The 25,092-nt window shown below is 34.9% G+C and overlaps 1 protein-coding gene across 1 annotated transcript in view; it reads right to left on the reverse strand.

Annotated features, from left to right (window-relative positions):
• Positions 1-25,092, reverse strand: part of LOC125679166 (uncharacterized protein K04H4.2-like) — a 73,240-nt gene that overhangs the window by 21,370 nt on the left and 26,778 nt on the right. The window contains exons 8-15 of the mRNA XM_056157493.1: positions 21,874-21,940; positions 21,390-21,461; positions 19,988-20,007; positions 17,901-17,949; positions 16,085-16,104; positions 13,990-14,038; positions 8,222-8,241; positions 3,740-3,788 (exon numbers count right to left, since the gene is read on the reverse strand). Coding sequence (XP_056013468.1) covers positions 3,740-3,788; positions 8,222-8,241; positions 13,990-14,038; positions 16,085-16,104; positions 17,901-17,949; positions 19,988-20,007; positions 21,390-21,461; positions 21,874-21,940 — 346 coding nt within the window. The remainder of the gene's footprint in view (positions 1-3,739; positions 3,789-8,221; positions 8,242-13,989; positions 14,039-16,084; positions 16,105-17,900; positions 17,950-19,987; positions 20,008-21,389; positions 21,462-21,873; positions 21,941-25,092) is intronic.

Below are 25,092 nucleotides of genomic sequence, written 5' to 3' on the forward strand. Positions count from 1 at the left end.
ACGGATACATTTATATTACAACACATCGTAGTGACCCTGCGTAAGGCCCTTTTCAATATCTAATGAAGCAATAATCTGGATCATCCAAACCTTTGTGTAAACTCACAAAAAAGTCATTCCAGAACTTAAAACGAGACTTATAGAGATTCTGATAACTCTATCAATAGATGCAATTAACATCACAAATTATTATCATAGATGTGTCCAGGGGTCCGTGTTTACCCAACTATCTATTTTGTATTGCTTATAGAAGTTATGAGATTGATCATCGTTCACTACCTTCACCTTGTGATACCATTTGATTTGTCGTGGGTTTTTTGTTTGTTGGTTTGTTTTTTTTTTTTGTTTTTTTTTTTTTTTTTTTTTTTTTTTTTTTTTTACATATTTATGTTAACTAAGGATTACTCCGTTTACCTAATTAAGATGTATGCATTCTTTGCAGGCTTTATGATATTGATCCCTATTTGTTATCTTCACCTTTACATGTAGATGATAATGGATTATGACTACAGAAGTATGGGAAAGTTGACGATAGAGAAGTTGAAGTGATCCCGTTTGTCACAAAGTCGAGTGATTAGTTTCCCATTAACATCTATGTTCAGTAAAACATCTAAATATTATTACATAAGAAAGTAGTAGAGTGTTACAAATGCAATTACACGTATAACTGCAGTGACTGATACGGTCATTTGACACGAAAACTAGAGATCACCTCCAGAAAAATAAATATTCCGATTTCTTAGGTATATTTATGTCATTTTAGAGATGCGTTTCTGATTATTAAATACCATATGTTGAGATAGCAATACACCGAACATACAAATATACTTCGTTGTTGTTATCAATTTGTGAGATAGGGGGAATTCAAAATGAAGATAACGAACAATGATTAAGACCATGCAATTAGATAGTTTTATACCGTAAAACTACCCCTTCTTTCTTACCACAGTTAATTAAACACATGTATTTACTCTTCATAGCAAATATTTATGTTTTCCGAAGAATAATGATAAAGTTTAAAGATAGTGTTAAAATTTAAAACTTACCATTTTAACCAGTTTGATGGTGTAACTGTAGTAAATTGAAATTTACATTAAGAGAGTTTTATTTCTAAACAGAAGTTGCCCTCTTTTCCAAATCGGAATTGCAATCAGCATGAGGATTATTTTCAGATACAACCTTTCATAGAAAATCACGATAATTAACGAAAAACAAATACATTACCAATTCTGATTAAATTCACCTTAACGCATTTAGAAACATTTTAGATCCGGTTTAGATGAACGTGTCTACCTTGGGAATTTAAGGGGAGAGTTTTTTTTACCATGTGTAATCTCTCTCTCTCTCTCTCTCTCTCTCTCTCTCTCTCTCTCTCTCTCTCTCCTTTAAGTATTTCACCCACTTATTTCATGTATGTCCTTAATCGGGAACATAAATTCTCTGAATTAGCTTTGTTGATAATTGAATTAAAGATGTAAATCAAAGGTGAAGATAACGAACAGTGATCAATCTCATAACTCCTAGACGGAATACAAAATAAACAGTTGGGCATACTAAAGGAGGGATCAAGTGCCTAGGTGGAGTAAGCATACCCTGTCCACCAATCACAATTGACGTAAACACTATGTCTTGATCAGGTAAGAGGAGTAACCCACAGTCAAAATCAGTTTCCAACAACGGCCTAATATGAACAAAAACTTCTTTTTGGGTTTATTGAAGCACATGATGATTCTTGGACAGTCACATGACCCAATTTCATATTGATCACAATACAATATTGCCACAACAGACACGGAGTATATTAAATTCAAACCCAGACATTAACAAAGAGAGAATTGATTAACTTACCCAAGGACAGGACACAGACTCTGAAATATCAATCAAACATTTGTACAACCTGAGTTTTCTTCTTTATACAAATTATACAGATGAAGTGTTTAACTCCTAATTCCTTGCTGATCACATTTCAATCGTCATTGTATCACAGTATAGAAACAAGAACAAGAGGCCCACAAGCCTTATCAGTCACCTGAGTACAGGCCTTATCAGTCATCCGATTACAGGCCTTATCAGTCACATGAGGACTACTTAAAAGTATCACTAGTCCAAAGGTCTTATCAGTCACTCGAGTACTAGTTCAAAATATCACTAGGCCACAGGCTTTATCAGTCACCTGAGCACTAGTTAATAGTATCACTAGTCCCTAGGGTTAAAATCTACACAAAAGTTCTTGTTCTGAATATCTAACATAAATTCAGATATTCAGCAACAAAATATAACAAGATGTGTACTAAAACTTTAATACCCTCTCAAAAGTGCATTTATTAATAATAAAAAAAAAACTTACATCATATGAAATATGTATTATCATTTAATAATATTACTAATTTCGACCATAATCAGTACAATAAATTTGACTCCACCCGGAAACCAAAGCTTTATCCCCTTTGATCATGAAATTGGCAACTTTTATGAAGGATTACCTACTCCTTCTAAATTTCCATTGAGTTTCAATTTAATATCAATAGCATCAAAGGATATATCATTTACATGTTTTGCACATATGCACTATAGATACCAAGTTTGACCCCGCCCTGGAGCTAGGACCTCTACCCTAGGGATCATGAAATTAACCATTTTGTTAGAGGCCTTTCTGCTCTATGTCATTATGCATTTAGTTTTTCTTAAAGATATGGAGTTGTAGAGAAGAGATAAAAATTGGTCAAGTTTTCGCAAGAGGATCCAGGAATCCTGAAAATTTACGATATACGTTCTCCTTGTCCTAAATATCTTTCATACCAAATTTGAAAGGAATTGCAAGAAGAAATTAAAAATGATTCTTGCATCCTCTGGAACTTAGAGGCGGAACAAAAATTGACCAATTTTCAAAACTCTTTTTCAGAATCTCCACAGACGCACGTCCGTCAGAGAAACTAAATGCATTTAGATGTACACCAAAAAGGACTTCACCACGATTGTAAATTTCATGATCCTTGGAGTAGATATTCTGACTCCAGTGCAAGGACATAATTACCATAATGTGTTCATGTGTAAAAGATTTCAAATAAAATCTTCTTTGGTATCATTGATATTAAATTGAAAGTAAATAAATATATTGAAGGAACGGGTACCTATGGATCAAAATTACACCATGTATATATTTCATGATCCCAAGGGTAGGGTATTACCAACAGAGAGAAGCCAATGATCATAGTGATTAAATATCTTTATAATTTCAAAGGCTTCTTTAATTTTGCTGATAATGAATAAAAATTAGAGGTATATTTCAGAAAAAGAGAGATGTACAGTGTATGTACAAAATTTGTGGATTTCAAAACATCAGGATTTCGACTTTAGGGTGGGTCTAACATAATTAGATAGTGTTAATGTAACATAGTATGTAACGTTTTTCATCAGAGGAACACGTCTCCTCATAAGTGAAATGTTCTCGAGTGGGATAATGTTAAAAATTACACGATTACTCTCTTGGGTGCATTTTTTCAAGAAAGAACACGTGTTATTTTATATTGCTGCTGAATATTGAACTTTAGCTTAGATATGCTGAAGAGGAAAATTATTACAGATATCGTAGCCCTTGCTGGGGTTGATGATACGTTTAAGTTATACTCAGGTGAGCAATAAGGCCGATGGGTTCTTGTTATGATTTCCCGAAAAATGGATACTTCAGATTAGGCGATATGCATATAGAAAATGAACTGAATATATGAAAATAGATTACCTGGCACGCATCGACCGTCTTTGCAGACATCACCTGATGAACACCCGGGCTACAAAGTATAAAGAAAATAAAGTTTGTTCAAATTTGTGAAGTCAGGATGAGATTAAATACCAAATGGACAAATTATGTGATACAGTATGATACTCGTTATAAATAGTGAATCCAGATTGTACCAATTCTCTAAATTCGGTGATCATGCATGTACTTATTATTGTAGTCCATACCATTTTTTGGCGCCAATTCCATGTTTTTTATTGCTGCGTTAATCAAACCTTAGTGATTTTTGTCAAAATAATATTTTTATATTGTTCGGGAAAAATCTATCATGCTGTTTTTATTTCTTTGTGCAGAAATTCCCGAGAAATCCTGAGAAAAAGTCTTGGAAAACAGGTATTTCTTTCAAAACAGGATTGTTTTCTGCTACCTGAAATTACTTTAAATACTCCAAAGCAAAAACAGTTTTCTAAATTATTTACTTAACATTTAGTGATCATCGCTCACGATCGAACAACCACATTTTACAGATATATTTATACTATAACACATCGTAGTTACCCTGCGTAAGGTCCCTTTCAATATCTAATGAAGCAATATTCTGGATCATCCAGACGTTTTTGTAAACTTACTACAAAAAGTCATTCCAGAACTTAAAACGAGACTTATAGATATTCTGATAAGGACGCTGATCAGTTACTTCAAAAGATTAATTCCTACTTTCATATAAAGTACTTTGAAGCGAACTCTAGAAAGTTTAAACATACATATTTTTGAAAGAAAACCGATTCGGTTTGATGATGTACCAACCCGTATTTATATCCCGATGAATATTTTAAAATGATACCTTATTACTTGTATTTATATTTTTTATCGCTAACATTGCTGAATTGTGTTAACAACACGTTTCCATACATTTCAAACTCTTGACGTCCACAACGAAGCGTCATATATGATCAAAATGACGACAACACAAAACAAAGTTCCATGAAATGAAGAACTGTTTTAATTATTAAGACACTAGAAAGCAAGTATATCAACATATACTTATACATTAACGAGGCCTCGCTTCGATGTTCCAAAATAGCCTTGGAAACGGACATCAATCACCTATGGCTGCTGTGGCACGGAGGCAGTGCGGTGTGTAGGTCTTAATGGATTTGAGGACTTATCGGTCATACATCCTGTGAATGACTTTTTTGCTAAAACCTAATGACATCGTCTAGCAGTAGGTACAATTCCGCATCACCGATGACCAGGGTGAAGTTGTAGCACACGAAATTTTAGACATACAATAGTAAAACATTGTTTACAGAAATTCTTTTATCAATTATGGATGAAAGTCCACTGCTTGAAATACAAATAAAACCATAAATACATTTTGTGATGTTGATTTCATCTATTGATAGACTTCTGTAGTAAGTCAGAGTGATTGCTAGATGTGTATTGCCTTAGTAAAAGTAGTACCTGTTACCTACTTTAAACAAATGTTCATACGCACAACCGTGACCTCTGTTGATCCCGTAGTGGATTTATGCAGTGATAAATACGCATTGCTCGTAATAGTGTTATGTAGGGGAATACCGTTGAAAATGTAAATATATTCTTTTATATCATATTCGGGATGTTTTCAATATTCAGAAATATGTCCGTCGGATGGGATGTCAAAGCCTATTCCGTGTCAAGGATCACAACCCCGTGGGCACGCAAAAGATCATTCCCCTAATTTTCAAAAAAGAGTAGGCTGACAAGGGGCCATCAGGAAAACTCAAAACACTCACAACCAAACATGTTTCAAATAGTTAACCGGTGTAAAATGGCTGAAATATTGCCAAAACGGCGTAAACACGTAATTAATTTTCAAAAACTTTTAGAGAAAAGTGTCGCACAGCACATTATTCAGAATTCATACAATGCTAAACAAACCCTCGCCACCGTCATATTCTCAATATCGGAATGGATCGTGGTTGCCCAATGGTTAGAACTATTGCACTGCAACTCGTATATGCTCTACCGTTTACATAGTCCATGGGGGTCCAGGTAAGAATAGGTCCTCAGTACCTCTTGCTGGTCGTACAAAGTAGCTAAATGGAACGTTCCTTCGGATGAGACCACAAAAACCGATGCACTGTCACTGCAAATCCCTACCGTGCCGAAGGTCGAAAATGCCAAGCATAGGCCTAAATTGTGCAGCCCTTCACCGGCAATGGTGACGTCTCAATATGAGTAAAAGATTGTTCACCACTTAGGTTTGGCGTGGTCATGTCAAGAGGGAGGATTCAGCTCACAACCTCCCAGTTACGAAGCAAACTCTCTACCACTAGCTCTAGAGCGACCGTTTAAATTGCCACTATTGAAAACGTTAATATGAAAAGCAGTCACCGATATCAAACTTTCTTTAAAACAGGGCATACAGAGGCCCCTAGAAACATCAGAGGTTGAGTCATATATCTAGAAAAAGTATCCTCCTCAGCCCTCTGTTTTGACCGGGTGAAATCCGCCATTAGGTCCAATGAATTCTGATGTGTTTACGTGCTCAAGAGATAGGGTTTACGGCACGTGTGACTGGTCAATAGGGGATGCTTACTACTCCAAGGTACCTGGTATATCCAGAGGTCCGCGTTTGCCGAACTCTTAATTTTCTTAATTCTCTTAATAATCTTCTTAATTCTCTTAATTTTCTATGACGATTGTTAAACCGTTCATGGTACAGTGATTTTGACTGCGGATAACTCCGTTTACCTGATATGGATATAGGGCTCACAGCGGGTGTGACCAGTCAACAGGGGATGATTACTCCTCCTAGGCACCTGAACCCACCTCTGGTGTGTCCAGGGGTCCGTGTTTTCCCAACTATCTATTTTGTATTGCTTATAGAAGTTATGAGATTGATCATCGCTCACTACCTTCACCTTGTCATACCATTTGATTTGTCGTGGGTTTTTTGTTTGTTGGTTTGTTGTTGTGTTTTTTTGTTTTTTTTTGTTGTTTTTTTTAAATATTTATGTTAACTAAGGATTACTCCGTTTACCTAATTAAGATGTATGCATTCTTTGCAGGCTTTATGATATTGATCCCTGTTTGTTATCTTCACCTTTTCATGCAGATGATAATGGATTATGACTACAGAAGTATGGGAAAGTTGACGATAGAGAAGTTGAAGTGATCCCGTTTGTCACAAAGTCGAGTGATTAGTTTCCCATTAACATCTATGTTCAGTAAAACATCTAAATATTATTACAAAAGAAAGTAGTAGGGTGTGACAAATGCAATTACACGTATAAGTGCAGTGACTGATACGGTCATGTGACACGAAAACTAGAGATCAGCTCCAGAAAAATAAATATTCCGTTTTCTTAGGTATATTTATGTCATTTTAGAGATGCGTTTCTGGTTCATTAAACACCATATGTTGAGATAGCAATACACCGAACATACAAATATGCTTCGTTGTTGTTTTCAAATTGTGGGATAGGGGGAATTCAAAATGAAGATAACGAACAATGATTAAGACCATGAAATTAGATAGTTTTATACAGTAAAACTACCCCCTTCTTTCTTACCACAGGTAATTAAGCACCTGTATTTACTCTTCATAGCAAAGATATATATTTTCCGAAGAATAATGATAAAGTTTAAAGATAACGTTAAAATTTAAAACTTACCATTTTAACCAGTTTGATGGTGTAACTGTAGTAAATTGAAATTTACACTAAAAAAGTTTTATTTCTAAACAGAAGTTGCCCTCTTTTCCAAATTGGAATTCCAATCTGCATGAGAATTCTTTTCAGATACAACCTTTCATAGAAAATCACGATAATTGACGAGAAACAAATACATTACCATTTCTGATTAAATTCACCTTAACGCATTTAGAAACATTTTAGATCCGGTTTAGATGAACGTTTCTACCTTGGGAATTTAAGGGGAGGATTACCATGTGTAATTGCTCTCTCTCTCTTTTTTCTCTCTCTCTCTCTCTCTCTCTCTCTCTCTCTCTCTCTCTCTCTCTCTCTCTCTCTCCTTTAAGCATTTCACCCACTTATTTCATGTATGTCCTTAATCGGGAACATAAATTCTCTGAATTAGCTTTGTTGATAATTGAATTAAATATGTAAATCAAAGGTGAAGATAACGAACAGTGATCAATCTCATAACTCCTAGACGGAATACAAAATAAACAGTTGGGCATACTAAAGGAGTGATCAAGTGCCTGGGTGGAGTAAGCATACCCTGTCCACCAATCACAACCGCCGTAAGCCCTATGTCTTCATCAGGTAAGAGGAGTAATCCACAGTCAAAATCAGTTTCCAACAACGGCCTAATATGAATAAAAACTTCTTTTGGGGTTTATCGAAGCACATGATGATTCTTGGATAATCACATGCCCCAATTTCATATTGATCACAATACACCGTTGTCACAGTAGACACGGAGTATATTAAATTCAAACCCAGACATTAACAAAGAGAGAATTGATTAACTTACCCAAGGACAGGGCAGAGAATCTGAAATATGAATAAAACATTTGTACAACCTGAGTTTTCTTCTTTATACAAATTATACAGATGAAGTGTTTAACTCTTAATTCCTTGCTGATCACATTTCAATCGTCATTGTATCACAGTATAGAAACAAGACCAAGAGGCCCACAAACCTTATCAGTCATCTTAGTACAGGCCTTGTCAATCACATGAGAACTACTTAAAAGTATCACTAGTCCAAAGGCCTTATCAGTCACCCGAGCACTAGTTAAAATATGACTAGGCCACAGGCCTTATCAGTCACCTGATCACTACTAGCCCCAAGGGCTAAAATCTAGACAAAAGTTCTTGGTCTGAATATCTAACATAAATTCAGATATTCAGCAACAAAATATAACAAGATGTGTACTAAAACTTTAATACCCTCTCAAAAGTGCATTTATTAATAAAAGACCTTACATAATATGAAATATGTATTATTATTTAATAATATTACTAATTTGGACAATAATCACTACAATAAATTTGGCTCCACCCGGAAACCAAAACTTTATCCCCTTTGATCATGAAATTGACATTTTTGTAAAAGACTACCTGCTCCTTCTAAATTTACATTTAGTTTCAATCTAATATCAATAGCATCAAAGGATATATCATTTACATGTTTTGCACATATGCACTATAGATACCAAGTTTGACCCCGCCCTGGAGCTAGGACCTCTACCCTAGGGATCATGAAATTAACCATTTTCGTAGAGGCCTTTCTGCTCTATGTCATTGTGCATTTAGTTTTTCTTAGAGATATGGAGTTGTAGAGAAGACTTAAAAATTGGTCGAGTTTTCGCAAGAGGATCCAGGAATCCTGAAAATTTACGATATACGTCCTCCTTGTCCCAAATATCTTTCATACCAAATTTGAAAGGAATTCAAAGAAGAAATTAAAAATGATTATTGCATCCTCTGGACCTTAGAGGCGGAACAAAAATTGACCAATTTGCAAAAATGTTTTTCAGAATCTCCACAGACGCACGTCCGTCAGAGAAACTAAATGCATTTTGATGTATACCAAAAAGGACTTCACCACGATTGTAAATTTCATGATCCTTGGAGTAGACATTCTGACTCCAGTGCAAGGTCATACTTACCATGATGTGTTCATGTGTAAAAGATTTCAAATAAAATCGTCTTTGGTATCATTGATATTAAATTGAAAGTAAATAAATATATTGAAGGAACAGGTACCTATGGATCAAAATTACAACATGTATATATTTCATGATCCCAAGGGTAGGGGTATTACCAACAGAGAGAATCCAATGGTCATAGTGATTAAGTATCTTTTAAATTATAATTTCTAAGACTTCTTATATTTTGCTGATACTGAATAAAATTTAGAGGTATATTTACGAAAAAGAGAGATGTACAGTGTATGTACTAAACTTGTGGATTTCGAAACATCAGGATTTCGACTCTAGGGTGGGTCTAACATAATTAGATAGTGTTAATGTAACATATTATGTAAAGTTTTTCATCAGAGGAACACGTCTCCTCATGAGTCAAATGTTCTCGAGTGGGGTAATGTTAAAAAATACACGATTAATCACTTGGGCGCATTTTTTCAAGAAAGAACACGTGTTATTTTATATTGCTGCTGAATATTGAACTTTAGCTTAGATATGCTGAAGAGGAAAATTATTACAGATATCATAGCCCTTGCTGGGGTTAGTGATACGTTTAAGTAATACTCAGGTGAGCAATAAGGCCGATGGGTTCTTGTTATGATTTCCCGAAAAATGGATACTTCAGATTAGGCGATATGCATATAGAAAATGAACTGAATATATGAAAATAGATTACCTGGCACGCATCGACCGTCTTTGCAGACATCACCTACTGGACACCCCGGCTACAAAGTATAAAGAAAACAAAGTGTGTTCAAATTGGTGAAGTCAGAATGAGATTAAATACCAAATGGGCAAATTATGTGACACAGTGTAATACTCGTTATAAATAGTGAATCCAAATTGTACCAATTCTCTGAATTCGGTGATCATGCATGTACATATTATTGTAGTTCACACCGACTTTTGGCGCCAATTCCATATTTTTTATTGCTGCGTTAATTAAACCTTAGTGATTTTTGTCAAAATAATATTTTTATATTGTTCGGGAAAAATCTATCATGCTGTTTTTATTTCTTTGTGCAGACTCTCTCCTGAGAAAAAGTCTTGGAAGACAGGTATTTCTTTCAAAACAGGATTGTTTTCTGCTACCTGAAATTACTTTAAATACTCCAAAGCAAAAACAGTTTTCTAAACTATTTACTTAACATTTAGTGATCATCGCTCACGATCGAACAGCCACATTTCACAGATACATTTATATTACAACACATCGTAGTTACCCTGCGTAAGGCCCCTTTCAATATCTAATGAAGCAATAGTCTGGATCATCCAAACGTTTGTGTAAACTCACAAAAAAGTCATTCCAGAACTTAAAACGAGACTTATAGAGATTCTGATAACTCTATCAATAGATGCAATCAACATCACAAATTATTATCATAGATCAAGATGATAATGGATTATGACTACAGAAGTATGGGAAAGTTGACGATAGAGAAGTTGAAGTGATCCCGTTTGTCACAAAGTCGAGTAATTAGTTTCCCATTAACATCTATGTTCAGTAAAACATCTAAATATTATTACATAAGAAAGTAGTAGACTGCTACAAATGCAATGACACGTATAACTGCAGTGACTGATACGGTCATGTGACACGAAAACTAGAGATCACCTCTAGAGAAATAAATATTCCGTTTTATTAGGTATATTTATGTCATTTTAGAGATGCATTTCTGGTTATTAAACACCATATGTTGAGATAGCAATACACAGAACATACCAATATACTTCGTTGTTGTTATCAATTTGTGAGATAGGGGGAATTCAAAATGAAGATAACGAACAATGATTAAGACCATGAAATTAGATAGTTTTATACAGTAAAACTACCCCTTCTTTCTTACCACAGGTAATTAAACACCTGTATTTACTCTTCATAGCAAAGATATATATTTTCCGAAGAATAATGATAAAGTTTAAAGATAACGTTAAAATTTAAAACTTACCATTTTAACCAGTTTGATGGTGTAACTGTAGTAAATTGAAATTTACACTAAAAAAGTGTTATTTCTAAACAGAAGTTGCCCTCTTTTCCAAATTGGAATTGCAATCAGCATGAGAATTCTTTTCAGATACAACCTTTCATAGAAAATCACGATAATTGACGAGAAACAAATACATTACCATTTCTGATTAAATTCACCTTAACGCATTTAGAAACATTTTAGATCCGGTTTAGATGAACGTTTCTACCTTGGGAATTTAAGGGGAGGATTACCATGTGTAATTGCTCTCTCTCTCTCTCTCTCTCTCTTTCTCTCTCTCTCTCTCTCTCTCTCTCTCTCTATCTATCTATCTATCTCTCTCCTTTAAGCATTTCACCCACTGATTTCATGTATGTCCTTAATCGGGAACATAAATTCTCTGAATTAGCTTTGTTGATAATTGAATTAAAGATGTAAATCAAAGGTGAAGATAACGAACAGTGATCAATCTCATAACTCCTAGACGGAATACAAAATAAACAGTTGGGCATACTAAAGGAGTGATCAAGTGCCTGGGTGTAGTAAGCATACCCTGTCCACCAATCACAACCGCCGTAAGCCCTATGTCTTCATCAGGTAAGAGGAGTAATCCACAGTCAAAATGAGTTTCCAACAACGGCCTAATATGAATAAAAACTTTTTTGGGGGTTTATTGAAGCACATGATGATTCTTGGATAATCACATGCCCCAATTTCATATTGATCACAATACAACGTTGTCACAATAGACAGGGAGTATATTAAATTCAAACCCAGACATTAACAAAGAGAGAATTGATTAACTTACCCAAGGACAGGGCAAAGAATCTGAAATATGAATAAAACATTTGTACAACCTGAGTTTTCTTCTTTATACAAATTATACAGATGAAGTGTTTAACTCCTAATTCCTTGTTGATCACAAACCTTATCAATCATTTTAGTACAGGCCTTGTCAATCACATGAGAACTACTTAAAAGTATCACTAGTCCAAAGGCCTTATCAGTCACCCGAGCACTAGTTAAAATATGACTAGGCCACAGGCCTTATCAGTCACCTGATCACTAGTTAATAGTATCACTAGCCCCAAGGGCTAAAATCTAGACAAAAGTTCTTGGTCTGAATATCTAACATAAATTCAGATATTCAGCAACAAAATATAACAAGATGTGTACTAAAACTTTAATACCCTCTCAAAAGTGCATTTATTAATAAAAGACCTTACATAATATGAAATATGTATTATCATTTAATAATATTACTAATTTGGACAATAATCACTACAATAAATTTGGCTCCACCCGGAAACCAAAGCTTTATCCCCTTTGATCATGAAATTGACATTTTTGTAAAAGACTACCTGCTCCTTCTAAATTTACATTTAGTTTCAATCTAATATCAATAGCATCAAAGGATATATCATTTACATGTTTTGCACATATGCACTATAGATACCAAGTTTGACCCCGCCCTGGAGCTAGGACCTCTACCCTAGGGATCATGAAATTAACCATTTTGGTAGAGGCCTTTCTGCTCTATGTCATTATGCATTTAGTTTTTCTTAGAGATATGGAGTTGTAGAGAAGACTTAAAAATTGGTCGAGTTTTCGCAAGAGGATCCAGGAATCCTGAAAATTTACGATATACGTCCTCCTTGTCCCAAATATCTTTCATACCAAATTTGAAAGGAATTCAAAGAAGAAATTGAAAATGATTATTGCATCCTCTGGACCTTAGAGGCGGAAGAAAAATTGACCAATTTGCAAAAATGTTTTTCAGAATCTCCACAGACGCACGTCCGTCAGAGAAATTAAATGCATTTTGATGTATACCAAAAAGGACTTCACCACGATTGTAAATTTCATGATCCTTGGAGTAGACATTCTGACTCCAGTGCAAGGTCATACTTACCATGATGTGTTCATGTGTAAAAGATTTCAAATAAAATCGTCTTTGGTATCATTGATATTAAATTGAAAGTAAATAAATATATTGAAGGAACAGGTACCTATGGATCAAAATTACAACATGTATATATTTCATGATCCCAAGGGTAGGGGTATTACCAACAGAGAGAATCCAATGGTCATAGTGATTAAGTATCTTTTAAATTATAATTTCTAAGACTTCTTATATTTTGCTGATACTGAATAAAATTTAGAGGTATATTTATGAAAAAGAGAGATGTACAGTGTATGTACTAAACTTGTGGATTTCGAAACATCAGGATTTCGACTCTAGGGTGGGTCTAACATAATTAGATAGTGTTAATGTAACATATTATGTAAAGTTTTTCATCAGAGGAACACGTCTCCTCATGAGTCAAATGTTCTCGAGTGAGGTAATGTTAAAAAATACACGATTAATCTCTTGGGCGCATTTTTTCAAGAAAGAACACGTGTTATTTTATATTGCTGCTGAATATTGAACTTTAGCTTAGATATGCTGAAGAGGAAAATTATTACAGATATCGTAGCCCTTGCTGGGGTTAGTGATACGTTTAAGTAATACTCAGGTGAGCAATAAGGCCGATGGGTTCTTGTTATGATTTCCCGAAAAATGGATACTTCAGATTAGGTGATATGCATATAGAAAATGAACTGAATATATGAAAATAGATTACCTGGCACGCATCGACCGTCTTTGCAGACATCACCTTCTGGACACCCCGGCTACAAAGTATAAAGAAAACAAAGTGTGTTCAAATTGGTGAAGTCAGAATGAGATTAAATACCAAATGGGCAAATTATGTGATACAGTGTAATACTCGTTATAAATAGTGAATCCAAATTGTACCAATTCTCTAAATTCGGTGATCATGCATGTACATATTATTGTAGTTCACACCGACTTTTGGCGCCAATTCCATATTTTTTATTGCTGCGTTAATTAAACCTTAGTGATTTTTGTCAAAATAATATTTTTATATTGTTCGGGAAAAATCTATCATGCTGTTTTTATTTCTTTGTGCAGACTCTCTCCTGAGAAAAAGTCTTGGAAGACAGGTATTTCTTTCAAAACAGGATTGTTTTCTGCTACCTGAAATTACTTTAAATACTCCAAAGCAAAAACAGTTTTCTAAACTATTTACTTAACATTTAGTGATCATCGCTCACGATCGAACAGCCACATTTCACAGATACATTTATATTACAACACATCGTAGTTACCCTGCGTAAGGCCCCTTTCAATATCTAATGAAGCAATAGTCTGGATCATCCAAACGTTTGTGTAAACTCACAAAAAAGTCATTCCAGAACTTAAAACGAGACTTATAGAGATTCTGATAACTCTATCAATAGATGCAATCAACATCACAAATTATTATCATAGATCAAGATGATAATGGATTATGACTACAGAAGTATGGGAAAGTTGACGATAGAGAAGTTGAAGTGATCCCGTTTGTCACAAAGTCGAGTAATTAGTTTCCCATTAACATCTATGTTCAGTAAAACATCTAAATATTATTACATAAGAAAGTAGTAGACTGCTACAAATGCAATGACACGTATAACTGCAGTGACTGATACGGTCATGTGACACGAAAACTAGAGATCACCTCTAGAGAAATAAATATTCCGTTTTATTAGGTATATTTATGTCATTTTAGAGATGCATTTCTGGTTATTAAACACCATATGTTGAGATAGCAATACACAGAACATACCAATATACTTCGTTGTTGTTATCAATTTGTGAGATAGGGGGAATTCAAAATGAAGATAACGAACAATGATTAAGACCATGAAATTAGATAGTTTTATACAGTAAAACTACCCCTTCTTTCTTACCACAGGTAATTAAACACCTGTATTTACTCTTCATAGCAAAGATATATATTTTCCGAAGAATAATGATAAAGTTTAAAGATAACGTTAAAATTTAAAACTTACCATTTTAACCAGTTTGATGGTGTAACTGTAGTAAATTGAAATTTACACTAAAAAAGTGTTATTTCTAAACAGAAGTTGCCCTCTTTTCCAAATTGGAATTGCAATCAGCATGAGAATTCTTTTCAGATACAACCTTTCATAGAAAATCACGATAATTGACGAGAAACAAATACATTACCATTTCTGATTAAATTCACCTTAACGCATTTAGAAACATTTTAGATCCGGTTTAGATGAACGTTTCTACCTTGGGAATTTAAGGGGAGGATTACCATGTGTAATTGCTCTCTCTCTCTCTCTCTCTCTCTCTCTCTCTCTCTCTCTCTCTCTCTCTCTATCTATCTATCTATCTCTCTCCTTTAAGCATTTCACCCACTGATTTCATGTATGTCCTTAATCGGGAACATAAATTCTCTGAATTAGCTTTGTTGATAATTGAATTAAAGATGTAAATCAAAGGTGAAGATAACGAACAGTGATCAATCTCATAACTCCTAGACGGAATACAAAATAAACAGTTGGGCATACTAAAGGAGTGATCAAGTGCCTGGGTGTAGTAAGCATACCCTGTCCACCAATCACAACCGCCGTAAGCCCTATGTCTTCATCAGGTAAGAGGAGTAATCCACAGTCAAAATGAGTTTCCAACAACGGCCTAATATGAATAAAAACTTTTTTGGGGGTTTATTGAAGCACATGATGATTCTTGGATAATCACATGCCCCAATTTCATATTGATCACAATACAACGTTGTCACAATAGACAGGGAGTATATTAAATTCAAACCCAGACATTAACAAAGAGAGAATTGATTAACTTACCCAAGGACAGGGCAAAGAATCTGAAATATGAATAAAACATTTGTACAACCTGAGTTTTCTTCTTTATACAAATTATACAGATGAAGTGTTTAACTCCTAATTCCTTGTTGATCACAAACCTTATCAATCATTTTAGTACAGGCCTTGTCAATCACATGAGAACTACTTAAAAGTATCACTAGTCCAAAGGCCTTATCAGTCACCCGAGCACTAGTTAAAATATGACTAGGCCACAGGCCTTATCAGTCACCTGATCACTAGTTAATAGTATCACTAGCCCCAAGGGCTAAAATCTAGACAAAAGTTCTTGGTCTGAATATCTAACATAAATTCAGATATTCAGCAACAAAATATAACAAGATGTGTACTAAAACTTTAATACCCTCTCAAAAGTGCATTTATTAATAAAAGACCTTACATAATATGAAATATGTATTATCATTTAATAATATTACTAATTTGGACAATAATCACTACAATAAATTTGGCTCCACCCGGAAACCAAAGCTTTATCCCCTTTGATCATGAAATTGACATTTTTGTAAAAGACTACCTGCTCCTTCTAAATTTACATTTAGTTTCAATCTAATATCAATAGCATCAAAGGATATATCATTTACATGTTTTGCACATATGCACTATAGATACCAAGTTTGACCCCGCCCTGGAGCTAGGACCTCTACCCTAGGGATCATGAAATTAACCATTTTGGTAGAGGCCTTTCTGCTCTATGTCATTATGCATTTAGTTTTTCTTAGAGATATGGAGTTGTAGAGAAGACTTAAAAATTGGTCGAGTTTTCGCAAGAGGATCCAGGAATCCTGAAAATTTACGATATACGTCCTCCTTGTCCCAAATATCTTTCATACCAAATTTGAAAGGAATTCAAAGAAGAAATTGAAAATGATTATTGCATCCTCTGGACCTTAGAGGCGGAAGAAAAATTGACCAATTTGCAAAAATGTTTTTCAGAATCTCCACAGACGCACGTCCGTCAGAGAAATTAAATGCATTTTGATGTATACCAAAAAGGACTTCACCACGATTGTAAATTTCATGATCCTTGGAGTAGACATTCTGACTCCAGTGCAAGGTCATACTTACCATGATGTGTTCATGTGTAAAAGATTTCAAATAAAATCGTCTTTGGTATCATTGATATTAAATTGAAAGTAAATAAATATATTGAAGGAACAGGTACCTATGGATCAAAATTACAACATGTATATATTTCATGATCCCAAGGGTAGGGGTATTACCAACAGAGAGAATCCAATGGTCATAGTGATTAAGTATCTTTTAAATTATAATTTCTAAGACTTCTTATATTTTGCTGATACTGAATAAAATTTAGAGGTATATTTATGAAAAAGAGAGATGTACAGTGTATGTACTAAACTTGTGGATTTCGAAACATCAGGATTTCGACTCTAGGGTGGGTCTAACATAATTAGATAGTGTTAATGTAACATATTATGTAAAGTTTTTCATCAGAGGAACACGTCTCCTCATGAGTCAAATGTTCTCGAGTGAGGTAATGTTAAAAAATACACGATTAATCTCTTGGGCGCATTTTTTCAAGAAAGAACACGTGTTATTTTATATTGCTGCTGAATATTGAACTTTAGCTTAGATATGCTGAAGAGGAAAATTATTACAGATATCGTAGCCCTTGCTGGGGTTAGTGATACGTTTAAGTAATACTCAGGTGAGCAATAAGGCCGATGGGTTCTTGTTATGATTTCCCGAAAAATGGATACTTCAGATTAGGTGATATGCATATAGAAAATGAACTGAATATATGAAAATAGATTACCTGGCACGCATCGACCGTCTTTGCAGACATCACCTTCTGGACACCCCGGCTACAAAGTATAAAGAAAACAAAGTGTGTTCAAATTGGTGAAGTCAGAATGAGATTAAATACCAAATGGGCAAATTATGTGATACAGTGTAATACTCGTTATAAATAGTGAATCCAAATTGTACCAATTCTCTAAATTCGGTGATCATGCATGTACATATTATTGTAGTTCACACCGACTTTTGGCGCCAATTCCATATTTTTTATTGCTGCGTTAATTAAACCTTAGTGATTTTTGTCAAAATAATATTTTTATATTGTTCGGGAAAAATCTATCATGCTGTTTTTATTTCTTTGTGCAGACTCTCTCCTGAGAAAAAGTCTTGGAAGACAGGTATTTCTTTCAAAACAGGATTGTTTTCTGCTACCTGAAATTACTTTAAATACTCCAAAGCAAAAACAGTTTTCTAAACTATTTACTTAACATTTAGTGATCATCGCTCACGATCGAACAGCCACATTTCACAGATACATTTATATTACAACACATCGTAGTTACCCTGCGTAAGGCCCCTTTCAATATCTAATGAAGCAATAGTCTGGATCATCCAAACGTTTGTGTAAACTCACAAAAAAGTCATTCCAGAACTTAAAACGAGACTTATAGAGATTCTGATAACTCTATCAATAGATGCAATCAACATCACAAATTATTATCATAGATCAAGATGATAATGGATTATGACTACAGAAGTATGGGAAAGTTGACGATAGAGAAGTTGAAGTGATCCCGTTTGTCACAAAGTCGAGTAATTAGTTTCCCATTAACATCTATGTTCAGTAAAACATCTAAATATTATTACATAAGAAAGTAGTAGACTGCTACAAATGCAATGACACGTATAACTGCAGTGACTGATACGGTCATGTGACACGAAAACTAGAGATCACCTCTAGAGAAATAAATATTCCGTTTTATTAGGTATATTTATGTCATTTTAGAGATGCATTTCTGGTTATTAAACACCATATGTTGAGATAGCAATACACAGAACATACCAATATACTTCGTTGTTGTTATCAATTTGTGAGATAGGGGGAATTCAAAATGAAGATAACGAACAATGATTAAGACCATGAAATTAGATAGTTTTATACAGTAAAACTACCCCTTCTTTCTTACCACAGGTAATTAAACACCTGTATTTACTCTTCATAGCAAAGATATATATTTTCCGAAGAATAATGATAAAGTTTAAAGATAACGTTAAAATTTAAAACTTACCATTTTAACCAGTTTGATGGTGTAACTGTAGTAAATTGAAATTTACACTAAAAAAGTGTTATTTCTAAACAGAAGTTGCCCTCTTTTCCAAATTGGAATTGCAATCAGCATGAGAATTCTTTTCAGATACAACCTTTCATAGAAAATCACGATAATTGACGAGAAACAACTACATTACCATTTCTGATTAAATTCACCTTAACGCATTTAGAAACATTTTAGATCCGGTTTAGATGAACGTTTCTACCTTGGGAATTTAAGGGGAGGATTACCATGTGTAATTGATCTCGATCTCTCTCTCGATCTCTCTCTCTCTCTCTCTCTCTCTCTCTCTCTCTCTCTCTCTCTCCTTTAAGCATTCCACCCACTTATTTCATGTATGTCCTTAATCGGGAACATAAATTCTCTGAATTAGCTTTGTTGATAATTGCATTAAAGATGTAAATCAAAGGTGAAGATAACGAACAGTGATCAATCTCATAACTCCTAGACGGAATACAAAATAAACAGTTGGGCATACTAAAGGAGTGATCAAGTGCCTGGGTGGAGTAAGCATACCCTGTCCACCAATCACAATCGACGTAAACCCTATGTCTTGATCAGGTAAGAGGAGTAACCCACAGTCGAAATCAGTTTCCAACAACGGCCTAATATGAATAAAAACTTTTTTTGGGGTTTATTGAAGCACATGATGATTCTTGGACAGTCACATGCCCCAATTTCATATTGATCACAATACAACGTTGTCAAAAAAGACACGGAGTACATTAAATTCAAACACCGACATTAACAAAGAGATAATTGATTAACTTACCCAAGGGCAGGTCGGAAGATCTGAAATATGAATCAAACATTTGTACAACCTGAGTTTTCTTCTTTATACAAATTATACAGATGAAGTGTTTAACTCCTGATTCCTTGCTGATCACATTTCAATCGTCATTGTATCACACAATAGAAACACGAACAAGAGGCCCACAAGCCTTATCAGTCACCTGAGTACAGGCCTTATCAGTCATCCGATTACAGGCCTTATCAGTCACATGAGGACTACTTAAAAGTATCACTAGTCCAAAGGTCTTATCAGTCACCCGAGTACTAGTTCAAAATATCACTAGGCCACAGGCTTTATCAGTCACCTGAGCACTAGTTAATAGTATCACTAGTCCCTAGTTTACCGTTTATCCTATCGTATCGTGTGTGTATCATAACGTATCGTGCATGTATCCTATCCTATCGTGTTCTATCGTTATCATGAAAGGTGAAGATAACAAACAGTAATCAATCTCATAACTTCTATAAGCAATACAAAATAGAGAGTTGGGCAAACACGGACCCCTGGACATACCAGACGTGGGATTAGGTTCCTAGATGGAGTAAGCATCCCCTGTCGACCGGTCACACCCGCCGTGAGCCCTATATCCTGATCAGGTAAACGGAGTCATCCGTAGTCAAAATCAGTGTGCCAAGAACGGCCTAACAATCGGCATGAAACACATCAGACAGAATTTGACCCAATGATAGGTTGTATTGACGAACTAGATCGTTATAGCGACCATGAAATTTGTGAAATGCTGACTTCAATCGTTTGTCAGTAGCTTGCCTTGATTTAGAAACTGGCCACACGCAGAACAAGCCCTTGCATATCCAATCAGTTGAGAGAGATAAACACCATATGTATGTTATAATGGAATATTGCTACATAAATATGGGAAGTTGACGATGGAGAAGCTGTAATCAGGATTAGTAGTTGAATTGTCAGTTTGCTGTTAACATCTACTTTCAATAAAATATCTAAGTATAAAGCAGAGGTGGACGACTCTGCACGGTGTCTTTAATTTCGAGCTCACGTGGATATATCGAATCGACATATGAATGAAAGTTATTATTGTTAATTAAAAAAAAACATGCCAAGAATAACGTTACAGTTACTGTTTAACCTATAAAGCATTAAAAAATCAGGAGTAGGACAAACACCGTCCCCATGGACACACCAGTGGTGGAATCTGGTGTTTAGACTTAAGAAGTAAACATCAACCTGTTGACCGGTCACACCCATCGTGATCCCTATATCTTTACCGGGTATATGGAGTAATATGTGGTCTTATCAGTGTCTAATATGCAGTTTACATGGTTATTGTATGAAATACTGTATACCAACATGTATAAATCAAAGTAACGCTAACAATGACAGTTTTATAAAAAACGAAACTTACCACGAGAACATATTCCATTTCTGCAAAGGTACCCCGATGAACAGGGTTCCATATAGAGAAGTCCACATGATGCTGTGTAAAAACAATTAACGTATTTCAAAACAGTCAAATCACATACGGGTTTCTTTGTGTGATAACTATCTTTCTTAAGCATAACATATTTCACATCAACTTTGAATTTCTGGCATTAAATGTTGGACGAGAAGGCGGGTAAATCTATATGCAACATTCATGCATTCAATATCCCTAGCCTTGGCATGTCTATATTATATCATATCCTATACGTTTGCTCTATTCAATATAATTCCGTTACATGTTGAGTAATGTTCTTGTTTTACCTTAACTGTACTTGAGATTGGGATGTTTTCCTTTCATATCAAGTTAATACGAAATTAACGTCAACTTCCAGTAATTGATCATTTATAGGAAAAAATCCTAAAAAGCAATCAATCATGAAGTGATATTAACTAAAATTAATGCTTACCTCCAGGTATTCTTACACACTGGTTATCTTCGCAGGTAGTGTTTACTTTGAATTCACATAGAATAGACTATAGAAAAAAAATTACCTTGTGATTTAAAACGAACAATTTCTATGAGTAATAAATTGCAGATTGGAGAGTGCAGGGATGTATACTTTTGCAAAACGTTTTTATTTTCTGACGGAATGTACTATAGAAAACGGCAGGTGTTTTTGACACACTGCACAAATATCATTACTGGTATTTCCTGTTTGATATTGCACAAGTACTCTGAAGTTGATCTAAAGAGATGACGGAGTTCCTCATTGACAATATCTACGTTTTCGCAAATCGTGTATGATCTACCGTTTACATGGCCCAAGGGGATCCGGATAAGAATGGGTCCTCAGTACCCCTTGCTGGTTGTAAAAAGTAACTAAATGGGACGCTCCTTTGAATTAGACCACAAAAAAAGATGCACTATCACAGCAAATCCCTACGTTCTCAAAGGTCGAAATCACCGAGCATAGGCCTAAATTGTGCAGCACTTCAACGGCAATGGTAAGGTCTGAATGTGAGTAAAAATTTTCAAGCTGAATGTTACCCAATATACAACCATCCACCATTACCGTTCACCACTTAGGTTTGGCGTGACCATGGCAAAAGGGAGGATTCATCTCACGACCTCCCAGTTACAAAGCAAACTCTCTACCACTACCTCTAGAGCGACCCGTTCACATTGGCAATATTGAAAAGGTTAATATAAAAAGCAGTCACCCATATCATAAGTTCTTTAAAACAGGGTATATTGAGCCCCTAGAAACAACAGAGGTTGAATCAAATATCTAGAAAAAGCATCCTCTTCGGCCCTGTGTTTTGACAGGCTGTAATCTGTCAATAAGTCGAATGAATTCTGATTTTTTTTTTTACGTGCTCAAGAAATAGGGCTCACGACACGTGTGAGCGGTCAATAGGGGATGCTTACTCCTCCAAGGCACCTGATCCTACCTCTGGTATGTCGAGGGGTCCGTGTTTGACCAACTCTTAATTTTCTATGAAATATCCATATACCACTTACTCCGTTTACGTGATCAAGATGTATGCATTCTTTTCAGGCTTTATGATATTGATCCCTGTTTGTTATTTTCACCTTTTCATGTAGAGGATAATGGAATATGACTAAAGAAGTATGGCAAGTTGACGATAGAGAAGTTGAGGTTATCCTGTTTATCACAAAGTCGAGTGATTAGTTTCCCATCAACATCTATGTTCAGTGAAACATCTAGAAATTGTTACATAACAAAGTAGCAGACTGCTATTAATGCAATTACACGTATAACTGCAATGATTGTATCATGTGACACAAAAACTAGAGATCACCTCTAGAGAAATAAATATCCTGTTTTCTTAGGTATATTTATGTCATTTTAGAGATGCGTTTCTGGTTCATTAAACACCATATGTTGAGATAGCAATACACCGAGCACACAAATATACTTCGTTGTTGTTATCAATTTGTGGGATAGGGGGAATTCAAAATAAAGATAACGAACAATGATTAACACCATGAAATTAAATAGTTTTAAATTGTAAAACTACCACTTTCTTTCTTACCACAGGTAATTAAGTACATATATTTACTCTTCATAGCAAAGATTTATGTTTTCCGAAGAATAATAATAAAGTTTAAACATAGCGTTAAAATTCTTAAGTTGCCATCTTAATCAGTTTGATGATGTAACTGTAGTAAATTGAAATTTACTTACGATAAATTTTATTTCTAAACGGAAGTTGCCCTCGTTTCCAAATTGGAATTGCAATCAGCATGAGGATTATTTTCATATACAACCTTTCAAAGAAAATCACGATAATTGACGCCAAGTAAATAAATTACAATTTCTGATGAAATTCAACTTAACTCATCTAGAAAATTTTAGATCCGGTTTAAATGAACGTGTCTACCTTGGGAATTTAAGAGGAGGGTTACCATCTCTCTCCCTCTTTCCTCTCTCTCTCTCTCTCTCTCTCTCTCTCTCTCTCTCTCTCTCTCTCTCTTTTCATCTGTAGTAAGCATTCTACCCACTTATTCTGTACTTAATCGGGGAACATAAATTCTTCGAAATAACTTTGTAAATAATTGAATTCAAGATGTCAATGAAAGGTGAAGATAACGAACAGTGATCAATCTCATAACTCCTAGAAGTAATACAAAATAAAGAGTTGGGCATACTAAAGGAGGGACCAAGTGCCTGGGAGAAGTAAGCATTCACTGCCCACCAGTCACAACCGCCGTGATCCCTATCTCTTGAGCAGGTAAGCACATTCTCTCACCAGAGGGCGCGTTACGCAAGCTTCACATACACCTCTGTCAACGCTTGGAATCACGTGACAATGTAATCACATGATATAAACAATCATTCTCAGTTTCCTTTCCCTTTAAAAGTTCAGGCAACAGGTGATACATCAGGCTCTTTTCATAGCCAACTGACACTTTAATAAGTGACTATTTACCGTTTAGCTGTTTGTCTCCTATTTTACAAATTTTATCGTATTTTTACAGCCTTTCTTACTTTTGATTCCATGTTTACATTTAAATCTCCACCACGTGTATATCCTACATTCATACGCATATTACGAAATAGTTCCAAATTTAGGATCAGAAAACGGCGATTTTAAACAATTTACAGTAAGCATCAATTTAATTGCACCAAAAACATATCATAATATGACTAAATATTTAGTCCAAAACATAAATGTTGGATCAAAGAAACTTTTACAAGATTTCTGTAGAAAGCCGTTGACAGAGGTGTAGTGCGAGGAGCGCACGGAACTCTGGGTAGAGAATGCAGGTAAGCAGAGTAATCCACAGTCAAAATCAGTTTTCCAACAACGACCTTACATGAATAAAAACTTCTTTCTGGGTGTACTGAAGCACATGATGCTTTTTGTATATTTATCACAATACAACGTTGTTACAATAGACAGGGAGTACATTGTATTCAGACAAAGACATTAACAAATAGTTTCAAATAGTTAACCGCCGTAAAATTGCTGAAATATTTCCAAAATGGCGTGAAAACGAAATTAATCAATCTTCAAAAACATATACAGAAAAGTGCCACACACCACATCATTTAAAATTCATACAATGCTCAACAAACGCTTGTCACCATTATATTCTCAATATCGGAATGGATCGTGGTTGCTGAATGGTTAAAACTATTGCAATATAAATCATGTAT

This window comes from Ostrea edulis, chromosome 2 (assembly GCF_947568905.1).
Source record: "Ostrea edulis chromosome 2, xbOstEdul1.1, whole genome shotgun sequence".
Classification (NCBI taxonomy): Eukaryota; Metazoa; Mollusca; class Bivalvia; order Ostreida; family Ostreidae; genus Ostrea; species Ostrea edulis.